Source organism: Hippoglossus stenolepis, chromosome 12, assembly GCF_022539355.2.
Source record: "Hippoglossus stenolepis isolate QCI-W04-F060 chromosome 12, HSTE1.2, whole genome shotgun sequence".
NCBI lineage: Eukaryota > Metazoa > Chordata > Actinopteri > Pleuronectiformes > Pleuronectidae > Hippoglossus > Hippoglossus stenolepis.
In genome coordinates, this window is record NC_061494.1 from 11559746 (window position 1) to 11576215 (window position 16470).

The 16470-nt window shown below is 41.6% G+C and overlaps 1 protein-coding gene across 9 annotated transcripts in view; it reads right to left on the reverse strand.

Annotated features, from left to right (window-relative positions):
* Positions 1-15808, reverse strand: part of adgrb3 (adhesion G protein-coupled receptor B3) — a 122511-nt gene extending 106703 nt beyond the window's left edge. For 8 of the 9 annotated variants that reach the window (XM_047342299.1, XM_035172111.2, XM_035172113.2 and 5 more), the window contains exons 1-2: positions 15043-15808; positions 12606-13374 (exon numbers count right to left, since the gene is read on the reverse strand). In XM_047342299.1, the coding sequence (XP_047198255.1) occupies positions 12606-13359 (754 nt within the window). In that variant the 5' untranslated portion in view covers positions 13360-13374; positions 15043-15808. Of the gene's footprint in view, positions 1-12605; positions 13375-14401; positions 14495-15042 lie in introns of those variants that run through there. The other variant, XM_047342295.1, reaches the window with a different exon arrangement.
* Between the last annotated feature and the right edge of the window lie 662 nt (positions 15809-16470).

The window sequence follows — 16470 nt, forward strand, 5'->3', positions numbered from 1 at the left end:
GTGCACTGAAGCTCTCTTTCTCTTTAACACGATACCGCAGAGAGCCTCCGAACACCTGACGTGTCCTCTGTATTGGCTGAGTGGAGGGGGCTCCCTGCTGCAGATTTCTGCTAATTTGGTGGAGTGCGATTTGCTCATTTCGCTGCGTTTAGAGATCTCACACTGATGCCGCCATTGAGACGTGGAGGAGATTGCGAGCAAATTAACAATTAAGGATTATTTAAGGAAAGAGCATGTTTATAATATTACATACTCAAGCAAAGCAATTACACTCTCCAGGATATCGACTGGCAGAGGTGGCGCCTCTTCAGGATGCTGCAAAAATAAAGGCTGGAAAACAGAAACAGGCCCCAGGTTCAAAAATATAAATCATAGAATTATGATTATCTTATCTGTTTCCCTAATATGAATTAAATACTTAACAAAACAAGACTAAACATGAACAGACCTTGAGCAATCACATTGAGCAATGTGATTGTCAGAGGGCTGGACGATATGACATTTTATTAGACAATATCAATAACTTATGATAAATGTTAGATTATATTTAGTTTAAATACAGATTTTTGCTCCTGAGTGAAGGTTTTCCTCACTGTGCTGCACAATGCATAAGTAATATATTGATTTATATTGCACCTTTGCTATATTGCTGAAATGATATTGTAATAATGATTATACTGTTCCATAGCCCAGCTTTAGATGGTTATTAAAAAACAGATTATAAGATTAATTATTAAAAGGCTCATGTGGATAATGGAATTGTTGCATCTTCACAATTATCCCCACTGATAAGATATAATGTCCTAGGATGCAATAATGTCTTTAAAGTGCAATATCCAAACTACTAGAAAATCACATTTATTACATTTATTATTATTACATGTATCCATCCACGCTGCTGTGTGCAAGTGATCAGGTAGGAATGGAATGCCCATCTGCAGTGGTTGCTATGGTAATGACATAGTAGTGTGTAGGTATGTTGGTGGACCAGACTCGGAGGATAGAATATGCTGCAGGCCAGATGAGGATGCATCGACCATCTCTTTTCTTTTTTTCATGCCACAGCACACCTAGTTGTGGTGCAGACCTGAGCCAACGCACCAGACAGCAACAGTGACAGATGAGTTAAAGATGTGTGGAAGCGTCGGTGGGATAACCATGCTGTGAATGTGACATCGTTGTTGTGAGCGGGGTTGGTATTGGTGTAGAGGACAGTTTCAAATCTGATTGGAACAGGCAGACCGACGTACATACACACACATATACACACACCAACACTGTATCCAGAAATTCTACTCAAATCTGATTTCAACACAGCCACGAACGTGGTTAAATCTGATTTGTAAATCAAGTTACCATGTGTCCTTGATGAAACAGTCTGATCCATGTCTGGTTATGAATGTTTTATCCATATCTGGCTTATCCATCGCTTACATATACTTTATCTTTTCTTCATATTATTATCGGCATTATTATTATTTAGGCTGGACTATCTCTCTGTGCTATGTAGGACGGAGAACTGTTGCAGAGTGGTAATTTTTTTTAATCTCGTTCGACGTTATGTAACACTTTGCCTTACAGTGAGAGGAGCCGAGTTTTAATTGCGCTCCATGGAAACATGCAGGGAGTGCAAGCAAATGTCAGCTGTCTTCGCACATGGTAGCCAAGTTACTGAAATATCCCATCATGCATCTGTCAAGCCTTAGTGCTTCCACTCAAAAGACCCTTTTTTTTTTCAAAATTTCTCAGTATACAATTATCCATTTTAGTACGGGGAAAGAAGAGGGCAGGCACTCTTATATATGCAATGCAGTGGATAGATTTGGGACTGTGTTGTTTAATCCTGCAAAACCACAAACAACAAAAAACCACAGGATCAATGAGACGAATAAGACAAATGTTTTCATGTCACTGTGATATGGTAATGAATGATCAGGGCAGATCAGTGATCAATGCAAAAATCACTGTGTTTTTATATTATTTATTAATATTACATTATTTATGTTTTATATTTGCATTATATAATTTCTTTACAATTATTGTGTTGTAAGCCTTTTTGATTCATGGATTCGGATTTGTATGTTTTCTCTATGGATGACACTGTATGGTTGTAGCTGAACCATTCACCATTAAGCCTAAATACAGTTGTTATTGCAGTCGCACACAACAAAACACAATCTTGTCCTTCTGAGAAATTTGTTGAATTGAACTCTGATGCATCCTTTGTCTGACAAAACGCTTTTTCGTCTGAACCCTGACACGGTCACATGAACGACTTGTATTGTACTTTGTCCTGCACACATTATGTTGTTCCGGTATTTTGTATTCACACTACTGTTTTCATTTTCAACAGAGCGCAGGGCATTCGCGACCATTTGTCTCCAGTTGTGCTGTTTCACATCAAAGTGACGGCTTGTTTACAAAAGGATGTTCATGATTCTTTAAAAATCCTAATTACTTTTAAATAAGTCTCTTTGCTCTTTGTCTTTTTACTGTTTTATGAGCGACACTGGAGTTTCTTTTTTAATAAGCAAAAGCAAGAAGAAAGACCTCGCCCGTGGTTATGTGTGTGTTCAGATAGGTTCAGGAGTCTATAACAGAGTGAAAAAAGTCACAAGTTCAAGCTCGATTTTCCTTATCCTGACAAATCAGTCTGGATTTTCTTATTTCGAGCATTAGGACAAAGGTCTATGGTTGTAAATTGGACAATCTGGGATCACAGACAGTAGTATTCACCTTAAACTCATGCCCTTGACCGTAAAAGTGCATTTCAGAGTGAATGCTTCACAGAGCGGTCGTCAGCACCTGAGGTCCGACAGCCTTTTATTCACAGATACTACTACTACTACTGTACGCAGCTGTAATGCTATCAGGTCTTTAATTAATCCCACAATAAAGAATACGATTTCAATTCCTCGACTTGAGTCGTAAATGTTGAATGAACGGGATGAGTGCACAACCTGATATTGTTACATGACACTGATTATGTAAGCGTGTGTGCTGCCCTAGATCATAGCATGTAAGTTTAAAGGCAGCGACCATTACAGCTCCATGAGGACACTTGCTATACCCTGCAGAGGGAGTGCCAGCGAGAGCAGCGACAGAAAAAGATGGATTTGCCTCCACTTTAACCACACAGATAGTGTCTCTGAGTGACAGATTCATTTGCCGGGGTTTTGGTGGGCGGATGTTTATGCAAATGCCGCTGCTGAAATAGCCGTCCGGTGACAGGCCGAATCTAACTGGGTTGAAATGCAGGAACATGCAACTGAGGGGCAGAAAGCAGCACATAATTTTGCATTACCATATCTGGCACCGCACGACAAAGGCTTGATAATAATTTACAACATCGAATCAGCCCACACAAAAGTTAGAATATGATTTTTTTTTTTTTTTTAGCTTATTTAGAAAAAAAGAAAATGTTGGAGACATTTATCCACACAAAGAGCTTCAAAGATCTGCCCTCGCTTCAGAACTGTAGGGCAGAGCGCTAACAGACTCGTGATTGTTGCTCATGTTCCCTCAGAAGGATGAATAACGCACTGGCTGAGGCCCGCTCTGAAGGATTTTTATATTCTAAATGGATTTGTCATATGAGAATCACAATTGTTGTCCAATTTTGTTTTTTTTTTGCAGTGAGCTGAATTGCTCCATTCTGCTGTGAAGAAGAGATACCACAAACCTTTCGGTGTCACACTCTGTTCTAGTTGGGTATATTGGAAACAAGCTCGCGGTGTGCCCCCCCTTTTCTCCGGCGTGAGACAGCAGGGGCATTTTTTTTTAATATGCAGGGAATCAGAAATGATTGTTTGGATTGAATTATGCATTTGAAGCCATTGAACAGATGTAATTTGTATAATAAGAAGATGAGACAGTCTTCTTCATCTACAGAGACGGGGACAGACAGACAATGGCTTTTGCTTTGATTTATAAGGTCCCACTTATCTTTCACTCATAAATTGCAAAATAGGGACTGGATGCTGTGATGTCAAAGTAAGACGTGCAATTACAAATGGAAAGGTCTCGTGATAAGTGTGTACTGCTGTTGTGGTGATGAAGCAAGCGCAGCCTTTGACAAAGAACAGCATCAGCTTCTGCCGTGCACGCACTACGGCAAAACTGATGCAGCACCAACGTCTCTCAACATGATGAGACGTGGTACAATTCCTCTGCAGTGGAAAAAAGGAGAAAAGAGATCTTTATCAGGACCCAAAACCTTTCACACATTGATTGAATGTTTCCTACAGTTCAGCCTTTTAAAGGAAAAACTATGTATTTCTTGTACATATTGCTATTATTTAAAAATATGTATAGGGATCACCCAAAGTGATAGAAGCTTAAGCGCAATAAATTAATCTGATAACTAACTAAGGTACAGAAAGGCTAACTCTCACCTTGTAACATCCTATTTTACTTTGCAGTATCCTTGAGACAAGAGTATCAATCCAGCCTCGGCTCAACATTTTTCCACAACAACAACAACACGCTGGTGGTTAAGATTTGTGGCTTTGTGTTATTTTCGTTTAATGGGCAAAGCTGAGAGCGCTGAATGAGCGATTGAATGCTAAACAGGCATATCTGTGGCGTTTCAAGAAGAATTTATGAGGAGTTGTGGGAGCGCTGGTGCAGCCGTGGACGCGCAAGCACACAAATCTACCGCTGCAAGAACTTCATAACGGGAATCATGCGTACAGGTGGGATAGGCGTGTTAATAAATCGTGCTCTTCCTCGTCACTCGTGCAGGGTTCTGCCGTGTGGGGGGGATAGAGCTACGGTTCTGAGGACTTGAGGAGCGGCTGCCTCACATCAGAGAATTAGATATTACATTACATAAACCATACCGCTGATTACCATAATATGACATTATTGACATTAAGTGTTGCCCGTGACTTTTATTGCAATTATGTTTAGTGTTGGCTATTAAGTTAAGAAGGTGCACATGTCACCTTCATGACACTGCAGGAGTGATTGTCCCTTGGTTGATGTACTCATTTAAGAAATGTGGGTTTGAGGCTGTAACTGTAACTAAGTACATAAACTCAAGTACACTACTCAAGTAAGTAAGATTTTGGTGGAAGGGATCCATTGGCAGAAATTGAATATAAAATAATCCTTGTGGTGTTTTCACTAGTGTGTGATTTATATTTAAGTACTTTATATTTACATCAGGAGCGGGTCTTCTCTACGGAGGACGCCATGTTTTTTAACAGTAGCCCAAACTGGCCAAACTAATCACCTTTTGAGTTTTTATGACAACTGAAGGCTCCCACAGGTTCTATTCCATGTTTGGAAGGGGAGGGTGAGGTGAGGGGTATTCAGCTGCAACATGCAACCTTACCACTAGATGTCACTAAATTCTACACACTGATTCTTTAAGTTAAAATTGTAAGTACTTTAAATGAGTATCTACATTTCACATTACTTTTTATTCCACTACATTTATTCCATATACGATAAATAACTCTGCCTGCACTAATTAGTTATTAATATATTATTAAATAAAGAAAAAACGCTTATAAAATATGATCTATTGATACTGGTGATAATTCCCAACAGTTCCTACCAACTACAACAGTTAAATATTAAGTTGATTCTATTTAAAAAGAGACAATGCACATTAATTAACATGAGCACTTGTATCTATCTTGTAAATGTGACTAATCTAAATTTTATCTGCAGTCCCAGACACATTGATAAAAAAACATTTAAATGTGATATTATCTTTTTTTTAATTGAGCGATCCATTTTTGGGGGGGAGTTTTTGAAAGTGCTGGAAGGATACTGATGGGTCGCTAATTACTGATGACCATGTGGTCGCCTGATTTGAACATTGGTGTAATTAAATTATCGCAGTTTCCCAAGCACTTGTGAAACACTAATGAAACTCTCCTTCATTAATGGACCAATTAACAATTTTTGAAACAGAAAGACTGAATGCACCCTTATGGATTTTGATGAATACAGTGACCATCCCATAGACTTCCATTGGTCTTGTGACAGTTAAGAGGAAATTTTCACATTTACTTGTCCCTTTTTTTTAAAGTCAGAATGGGAGCATCACTATAAATGACTTAGAGAATAATATGATATACAGAAATTCTGAGTTATAGTCTTTATGGAGTTAGTGAAATAAGTATGAAATACTCCAGCGTCTCTACTTGGAACATGAGTCATATCTCCTAAATTTAGCTCTTTTGTTTTATTAATGGTCGTAGATTTCCCTGTACAGTTCTTCAAATTCTGCCATTCTGTCTTCTTTGGCATTTCTCTTTTGTTTCAATTATAACATCAATGGAATATGTTGCTTTTGCATTCATGAACATGATCACAACTCTATTTCTCAGTGTTTTTAAATAAGCAGCTCTCATCTTCTACCTTCCTACTGAGAGCCGTCTTGAGAATATGGTTCCTTTGTTTCATGAGCGACCACATTTCTTTCCTTTCAACAGGCTTTGCATCTATTAGATCATAGATATGTATTAATCTTAATGATTCAGTTTAATTGACAAATTATATATCAGTAAATTAACTTATAATTACATTTTGGTCACAATACCAAAGCACTCTTCATCTATTCATTTTCAAGTGAATCATCAAATTATTATTTTTTTTGTTTAAGTCACAGCATCATGTTTTTGCATTAAAGCAGCAAACATTTCAAATTTACAATTATCCATGCTGTCTTTTCTGAAATGTCTGTTTCTCACACTGTGCACTGCTTTCCTAGATGCTCTAAAAACCATATCTCAAGACCACACTTTTCTAAATTGAACTCTGGTTTCCATAGCATCGCGTCTGCAGCTGAGCTGTGACAACACAAGACTTTAATTTACTTGCAGCCAGTTCGCAGCACACAGTCCGGGTCTGTGGAGAGTTATCACTTTGACTTCCGATTGTCACACTGTTGAAACATAGCCTCAAGACTGAGATCGCAAATCCATGTCAAATGAGCAGCTCATCTACATCCACCCCACTGCCAGGTTATCGTTGTTAGCATCGCGGCTAGGCCCGCAGTGAATCAATTCTTCGTGGGCCACTTCATTGGATTGATGATTAATGATAATCGAGTAAAAATCTAATTATAGTTTACAGATGAGATTGAACAAAATACCCAGAATTATTTTCAGTTTTAGTTATTTGTCCATCAATAGACTTCAAGTCACAAAACAAAACCACATTCTCACATTGCACCATTATGTTATCATACAAGGCAACTGTCAACACATGCAGTGTCACTAGAGCCGTGGAAATAGTATTTTAATGGAATTACTGCAACAAAAAAAAACTACATGTGCTTATTTTAAGATGCCAAATAAGAAAACCTTGCTTCCAAGGTCTCTTCCTGTTCCAGCTGTTCTAAAAACGTTGTACAAGCTGAAGGAGAAACCGAGGATTGGTTATATATTTATATATTCAATATATATATATATATTTAAATATTCATGACTACATGAGCCACATTCAGAATTGAGGTTTGAGTGGGATCAGCTTTGATTGACAGTTGCCTGGCAACATCCACAAGCATTCACACAATTGTCACGTTTGTCACGTTTTGATTCAGATGTTGCTGTGATACATAAAAATACATGACATCAGCATTTTCTCATTGAGCTCTGCAAATTAACTGAAAGATTCAACTATGGCACAAAATTATATTGTTTGTGTTGGACTATATATTTTCCTTTATATAGCCTATTTGGGAAAATGTATTTATTTTGGACCTTTCAATAAAACAATTACCAGAGAGACCATTTGATGAAATTGCATGTATTTCTTTTAATTCCTTAACTCACAATGCAAAATAAAAGCCATGACAAACCTTGTGTGGTGGGCTCTGTACTTTATTGTATCATACATTTGTAATGATTGGGAAACAGTGATGTTTGTGGTTCCAAAGAGCCCATTTGCATCCACGCGTGACAGTGTGAGTGGCTCAAGCAGAACTTTAAACATAGCAACAGTTTTGGGGTTTTACTGTGTATCACTGAGTAAAAAACGACTTAAGTGTCACCTCAGAGCCTCGTGAATTTTTTATATCTGGAAACGTTGGCCTGGGCCATTTGGAGAATATCCAGTTTAGATATGTATATCTCAGCCATGCAAAGAAAAGACCTGCTCACTCCCTCCAGATCCGTTTTGGTAAAATATTAAAACCTATTTTCTTATTTCTGTCACCTACATTTTTCCCAAAACACGACTGGAACCAACCCAAAACTTAATGGTTTCACACCCTGCACCACCCTGTCTTTTTTTTTGAATAGGCAAATTTTAACATGCAGTTCATGGACAAAGAAGATGGCTGATGCTTTCATGCCGATTTTTCAGAGTCCCTCAGTGTATCATGCTTTTTGTGTTGACCTTGTCATCCCCTAACAACCTTCTTAAGCATTTCCACAGCTGCCCCCAGAGGTTTAATACAGAAGAATGTTCATAGAGAGCATCACTCAAATACTTTTTTTAAACATCCAAGAGCTGAACCTGGAGACAGTGTTTACAGCAGGCTAGAATTCTTTTAGGTATTTAGCTCAGGATTTGAGGGGAAACTGGGACATGGGATATTTAAGACATTTAATACAGCTAAAGACAAACACTGCATGTCTCTGATAAAACAAACAGATTCTGTGCTGTTGAGCTGAGCTCTCTCCTTCACTGAATTGGAACTAAAATGGCCTCCAAGTGTACTGAACAATGGGGGTGAGCATAATGCAGTGTGACTACTGAGTGACTTGACTGAGATCCAAAGTGAATAAAAGGCCTCACTGTGTGAGGCAGCAAGGCTGAGCTGCTGCAGTGCTCAGGACTTTGGCAGGTGACGGTGCATTAGAACGCTTCACACACATTTGCCAATAAAATCCTATTGCCATTTTCCACATGGCACATGGTCTGCATTGTCAAAAAAACGTAGTGATCATAGGCGTCCGCACAGATTAGCATCTGCAATTAGTCTTTCAGTGGATATGTTTCTTAGATAACATGAACATACTGCAACAAAGAAATGTGACATGTCTATCCCTCTGTGTCAGATCTGTGGTGGTTGGCTTTAATCATCCGTGTTAAACAAAGCTACAGAATCCATGAAGAATTAATATATTGCATACATATTGCATGGTGCATGTACGAGTCAAATCAATGTGCATAAGTGTGAGCAATCCTCTCTGGACTGAAAAACAAAAGGATCGGGACTCAAATCTGTGATGTCATAGTCATTACTAAGCCACTTCTTGTACTAACAATGAGTTTGGAGGCCCGCTTTGTGAACTCATATAATATTTATTTGAATATTTTACATTCTTATCGGCTTCAGCTCTTTTGTGGCCTTATCGGGTTTAAAACAAATTATAAACCCTAATCTCCAGAAGGCATCGTACTGTCACTGCCACATTTGACTTATTTTTCTACTTTTACCTGGAAGTCAGTGAAAAGAAGAAAGAGATGGTAGAACTAGATGCAGATATATAAACTGGAATATTTGACAAAATTAAGGACCCGAGATTCTTTAGTGGGTCTCTTGAAATTATCATTGCTGTACAAGGCATGATCAATGTACACTTTGGAGGACATGCAACAAAGCACATTCCTCTCAAACAATGAGACCCCTTGACCCTGATCCTTGAAAACTGGCAAGTTCCAACCAAACGAGACAAAGAACGAGACACTTCCTTAGCCAAGGGCAGACTAGGAGACTAGGCCACAAAGCAAGACAATGCCTCATGGTGTTTACTTCCAAGAGCCAAGTGCAATTTGTGGATGTTTTGAACCGTACAATTTGAGGATTCTAAGCTTGTAGACATGTAAACATCAGCATCTGCACAGGATTGGACACGGAAAGGGCAGAAAGCTGTGAGAGAACATGCACTAAAATATCTGGTTCTGCTTCCTTTCTGGCAACTGAATGCCTCTTTATGAGCTTGACTCATCTTTTCAAAAACGAAAAATATGCCCCTGGGAGATTCAAATTTAGGACAGTATAGAGACTCTGTAAAAAGATTGTCTGCTTTTGACTTCAGATTTTTAGATTTTCTGCTCCAGAACTCAGCACAGCACCAGTTGGATCAGGGATTTAATTGGATCGACAGCAAGAAAACACCCAGGGCACGTCACCAGGACGTCAGAGCTATGCAGTCACTGCTCATTCACCTGTGGGCAGCTCAGCGTAAACAGTCTACTTGACTCGCATGTTTGGGATGAGACAGGAATCCATGTGAACACACAAGAAAAAGAAGAAAAAAGACAGAGACTTGTCTCTGTGTGAGTGCCACTGCAGCATTGTGCTTCCATCCTTTTACTACTCCTATTCATGAAATGTGAAAATGTTGTAAAAAAAACAAACATTAAACTGCAGAAATGAGTCACCCTACTGCTACATCTGCTTGGGATTTCATTTTGTCACTGTGATTTCCACAATACCCCAGTATCAAGGAATGTTAGGAATCCATTGTCTGCATAATCACCTTAAACAGTTAAGAGCTTTAACCTTAATAACGCTGCTTTCCTCTGTCTGTGTGAAACACTGGTTGGGCATTTCAGTGGTACGGCTGGAGTATACAACCTCCAGCACTGCTTCCCTTTGATGTGCTCTGAAGCCATCCTCTACCAGGAACTGAGAAGATCAAAGACAAGCCATTTTATCAAATGGAGCCCTTGTCCACTGTTTGTAATGCTTTATTCTTCATCAGGAACACCCAGTCTGTCACCACGATGCCACAGGAGACGCAGTGCTCTTTTAAAACCCAGTGGTGATCTCCCCGTTATCCAGATGAAAACGGATTATTCAAACCTCCCATCACCCAACACTATAAATAGAAGCTTGTGGAAAATCTTCTGAGAGGGGGAAAAAAAAATAAGCTGTGCTCTTAAGCTGTTATTAACATGCTGATAGAAAAATGTCAAATGTTGTTTTGGAGCAGAGACTTTTCTGTGAAAATAAGCATAATTCTCCCTGGTTATTTTTGTGATCTGAACATGAGATTCGCCAAATGATTAAATTATCTGGAGAAAAAAAAAAAACAGACAGCTGAGTCATACTTTCTGAGGTGACCGCACATGCTGCTTGACTGCAGAGTGAGTTGTAGTTGGGATTTGCATCAGAAACTGTATATATTAATTGCTTGAGGGCTCTATCATCCAACTTGATGGAGGCTAGCCATTTAATTAATCGTGGAAATTTGGAGCAAGAGTAACTCTTACGAAAGCATTAAAAAAGATCCAAGGGCGTAGTAGAATCTAGGTCTGATATTTCTGTTTATTAGTGGGGTTCAAAAATAGGCCTAGAAATAGGATTTAGAACGTAGCAGCATTTAGCGTGAGTCGACCAAAGAGCTGAACTGCTGCAGTCGATGCTCACCTGTTCTTCTTGATTAGAAAACTGCCACCTGTACTCCGAGGCGCTATTATAGCAACTGTTATTCTGGTAAGTGCCATGGGGGAGACAGCTCCTGCTATCATTATTTCCCCCACCCCCCCAAATCTGAAGGTTGACTCATTATTTTTGGTTCAGCGTGCCGGGATGAACACCCCTCCTTTATGTCTCACGGTAAACGCACCTCACCTCTGAAGTATGTAGCGTATTCCTGCGGGATTCTCTCTGCTATCTGTTAGAATGTGAGCAGCTACGTGTCAAGGAGGGCTCCCTTTGTAATTCAAAGAGCTGCAGAAATGTGTTAACTACAATAACTCCCCTTGCTACCTGGTAACACTAATGAGCAGGATCATTATGACCTTATCAAAACCGCTTACTATTAAATGTTCTTTCAGCTGTCTACCTGTGAATGTATAGATATTTATGTATCGATTTAAACCTGTGTTTGAATCAAAGCTGCAAGTGACTCCACATTTTTTTCTGTAAGCTCTCAACTATATGGTTAATATTGCTCAGTTCCAACACACAGAAAAAAAAACACGTTGCATTGCTCTATGGCAACAATGGATAAGTAGCATCCCTATATAGAACACATAATGCTCATTTAGTCAGTAATCCTGAATCGAACTATGTTTAGTTATTAGTTCCTACGTATTTGACTGACAGCTAAACATTTGATTGGTATCCACATTGCATGAGCAATGGGATCCAACCTGACACTGCCGCTCCATGTGACGTAGATGCCAATAAAAACCGATGGATGTGTCCATATCGACCACTGTTGGTCTTTGTACGGATGACACTGACATGGATGTGTTAACATTTTGGAATCACAGCCATTTTAACTCTGTGCTGAGGAGCATAGAGAGAGAGAATAAACAGCCATTTTAAATTTGCAGCAATGATAGTGCATTTTGGATCCAACCAAATGAAAGACCCCACCCCCCCCAACCCCCCCTTTAGGTGGTTTGGTTTGTGCTGGTGTGGTCTTTACTACACCCAACTCCTCTGGCAGCTTTGCTCTTGAAGTTGACACATTTCTGAGCCAACTGCAGTCTATATATCTATGTGTGCTCTTTGTTTCATGGGCCATCACACTTCAAACATGCAATAAGGGCAGAGAAGGGAGTCATTGACGTGCACATTTGAACGACATGATTACCATCTACGCTTACAGTAGTCCATTAAGTCTGCATCTATTTCAGCATAAAAGGAGCATGAAATAGGAAGGTTAAAGGATACTTACCTTCTTTAGGAGGTCGTTTCACTTCTGCACTCAGATTGCAGACCTGCCCGGCTTGTAGTTGGGGTGACAGGCAACCCTCCGTTTGTGGATTCAAAGGTAAAACCACGTTGTTGAGCATGAGCATGCTCTCTGATTCTCCATCGCCTAAATGCTGGGGACATGTGCATTTTGTGTACACGATCCCACACGTCTCCACTGTCCCTTTCTCTAGTTTCAGGCAGTTTTCCAGCCATGTACAAAGCACTTGACACCCAAACTGGCTCGGGCTCGCCTTATTCAACACCAGAAACTCCACAATGGACTTCTCCTCCTCATCCAGCTTCTGCGGCGTCAATCCGTTATAATCATAAGGGAAAACTCTCCGTAGTTGGACAAAATTCTTGTCATACAGCAAAAATACATAAATATTCTTGGAATCGCACAGGTACACTATAGACTCGTTGACTTTCAGCAACTCATTGATCTTTTCGTGCGAGTAATGGTCAAACTGATAAGCAAGCAAGGAATACTCAGAGCAGCTCAAGTCTCGCTTGTATAGCTTCAGGTAGATGCTGTATTTGGTTGGGTCTGGGTTCTCCAGCGTCCATGTACAGTTTGTGTAGTTCTTAGGAAACATCTCAGTCACCGAATATGATCCATAAATGACCCCCTTGACCAGAGTGGAACACCAATAATCTTGGGCACCAGTTAATCCAAACATAACCAGAAGATAGGTGGAAAATATATAAATCAACAGGTTTCGAACAGCCTTCATCCTATGTCATTTGGCCTGCAGGGAGAAATGGGAGAGAATTACACAAAGGCATGTCAGAGCTGAGGACACAGGGAACATGGTAGGTGATGTGACTGGTGCGCTTCACACATTCCTAATCACGTCCTACCGTGAAAATGGGTGAAAAAGACACATTAACCTCAGCAACGTGTCTTTTGCATCCCCCCATCCTGCCTCCTCCATTACTTTACTTTGTGCAAACATTGCCACCTTGTGGTCGCTTCAGCCACTACCTATTTATTTATTTAGTGTTGGCGAGGGGGTGCAGTAATGTGAGTAATTTAGACATTTGTTTATCGGGTGGTATGTTTGATATGGCACAGTCCCTGGAGGTATTCAAATGCTGTTTCGAATAATCTGACACCAAAACGCACAATGGGCAAAGTACGATCCAAGTCGGTGCGGTCCTCGTGACGCTGCGGGGAGCAACTGCTCATTTTACGCAGTAACCGGGTTCTTGTTTCTCTCTCTCTCTCTTGTCAAATGCAACGGTTTTTTTCTTCGTGATTTAGCGTTTTCCTCGCACGACAGTTCACCAACAGGAGGAAAACACGCACTGTGAAAAATATGAATGTTTCTGCGGCCGCCTGGTCACTATGTCTCCTCTCCTCCTCCTGCGCGCGTTCGCTCCACCGCACGACCTGCACGTCTCCGAAATTCAGGGCTTGACACATTTGACAATGCAATTTGATAAAGAGCCAGTGTGTGTCTGTGTGCGTGCGTGCATGTGTGTGCTTGAGCTGGCACGAGTGTGTTTGTGTTTGTGTGTGTGTGTGTGAGTAAGAGAGAGAGGGGGAGAGGGAGAATGCAATGCGATGTCCTGATTGCTTTAATCCTACAGGCAATGCAGCTGTGAGCGGTGTCACAGCAGAGCGTGCGTGTGTGTGTGTCTCAAAGTGAGTGTGTGCGCGTATGCGTGTGTGTAGGCGTTGAAATCCCCCCCCCACCACCACCACCAAAAAAAAATCCCATGCAGGCTGCAGACAGTGCAGAGAAAAGGATGCAAAAAAAAATGTGCACTTACTGTCCCCAACTTCTTCCCTTTTTTTGTTTGAATGATGGAGGAACCTGGCCGCCACACTACATTAGGATAATGTATGTGTTACATAAGGATTTGTGGAAGCAGCGTGGGGGGGGGGGGATCAGCTTTTATTCGCGATAAATCCATATGACGAGTCCAACATCCCTTACGCCAAAAAAAAAGAAGAGAGAAGAGGAATCGCGGCCGTGCGCGGCTGTAGCCAGCCCATACAGCGAAAATTAGTATTCCGGGGACGATAAATCGGTCGTCAGGAGACGCTGATTTTTATTGCCTCGGCTTCTAAGAGCAATTTCGTCTCGAGAGGAAATCTGAATATAGAGACACGGGCTGCATCTCATGCGGTGTCAGCTCGACGCGCGGCACTTTAAAGTGATTTTTGCCTCTTCAGAGAGAGGGAGAGAGAGACCAGCTCTTTAAAAAAGAAGGGTAGAATCCTGTGTTAAGCACCGTTAGACTGTGTGCGCGCGGATCTGAGCCACGGTGCCGGACAGACGGGTCCGAATATGTGACAGGAGGAGGGTAAACTTTAACGCACAGATGACACATGCATATTTCCCGGCGGCTCCACTGGGGCTCCATGCAATCACAATAATAATCATCATGAATAATAATGGTGATCTTACCTTACACTGCGGAAGCTATGGCTATTTTCCCAACATACTTGACCACATCCTTTATAAATAAATTCTGCAGCCCTCCAGCGAATCAATACTCCCCATTCCCGACAGTAGAAGTCCGGCGCAACAAGATGCTTCAGCGGGTGGGAAATAAAAAATGCGTTAGACTCCGGTCTGCCCGATCATATCCCCCCCTGTCTCCTTCCTCCTCTTCTGGGTTTTTCCCATCAAAACGGAGCGCAACAAACACACGACAGCCACCGAGAAGGAGAGAGGGAGCAAGGAGGAGAGAGAGGGGGAGAGAGAGAGAGAGAGAGAGATGGAGAGAGAGAGAGAGAGAGAAATTCTTGGAGTGATGGAGAGAAGACAGCGATTCTTGCAGTATTACCATCAATTAAAATCGACACACTCCACGTCTCTTATTTCTCCCAAAAACTCCTATGTTGTTGTTTTTTTTCCTTTCTTTCTCCGGATAGTCTCCGCATATGCAGCCCCACTCCAGGGGGTGAGGAGGACAAAAAAACGGGGGAGAACAGAGAGAGAGAGAGAGAGAAAAGAAGGGATCCGTGCTGGGTGGATGTGAGAGGTTGGGGGGCCGGTGTGTTACGGAGAGAGAGAGAGATGGAGATAGAGAGAGAGAGAAAGAGAGAGAGAGAGAGGGAGGAATAGACGCGCTTTTCGCTCGGTGCTTGCACAGCTCCGGGAGCCAGGCTGCAATATCACGTCACACACTCCGCCGCTAAGATAAAGCACGTACGTACGCTTTCTTACTGCCGCTGCGTCTGGCACCGCCACCACTTTCTCTCCCCCTCCTGCCCTCCCCGTTTTCCCTCTCTCTCTCTCTCTCTCTCTCTCTCTCTCTCTCTCTCTCTCTCTCTCTCTTCTCTCTCATCCCTCTTTCTCCCACCTCCCCCTCCTCCCTCACACTGCCTCCCCCTTAATTTCGAGTCAAAAGGGTTTCCCCCCCCTGAACCGGACCCTCTCAGTTGCGCGCAGACAACGCCGCGCTTCGCCTCTGCAGGTTTATGTCCAAACACGGGAATATGTCATGGACTTTTTTTTCGTTTGTTGTTGTTCTGAGGGGGTAAGAGACATGATCTTAAAACGCTATCTCCTCTCTCTCTCCCCCTCTTTCTCTCAGCGGGACCTGAGAAGTCGCTGGCGTGTTTTTGGTAAATCTTTTTCTTCCTGATGGGTGACAGCCGCCGCTTGTTTGGGTTTCCTTACCCGGTTGGCGCTGCTTTTGCGCGCCGTGCGTCCTCCGGTTGTTCTCCGCCTGCGCGCTGCTGGAGGAAACAAATGCGCACGGGGGCAACTTCTGCTCCTCTTTGGAAAGTTGCCTCGCGCCTTACACAGGTGCGACTCAAAACTGTTGTTTTCCTCCTCCTCCTCCTTCACCTCCTCCTCCTCCTCCTCCTCCTCCATCTTCTCAGA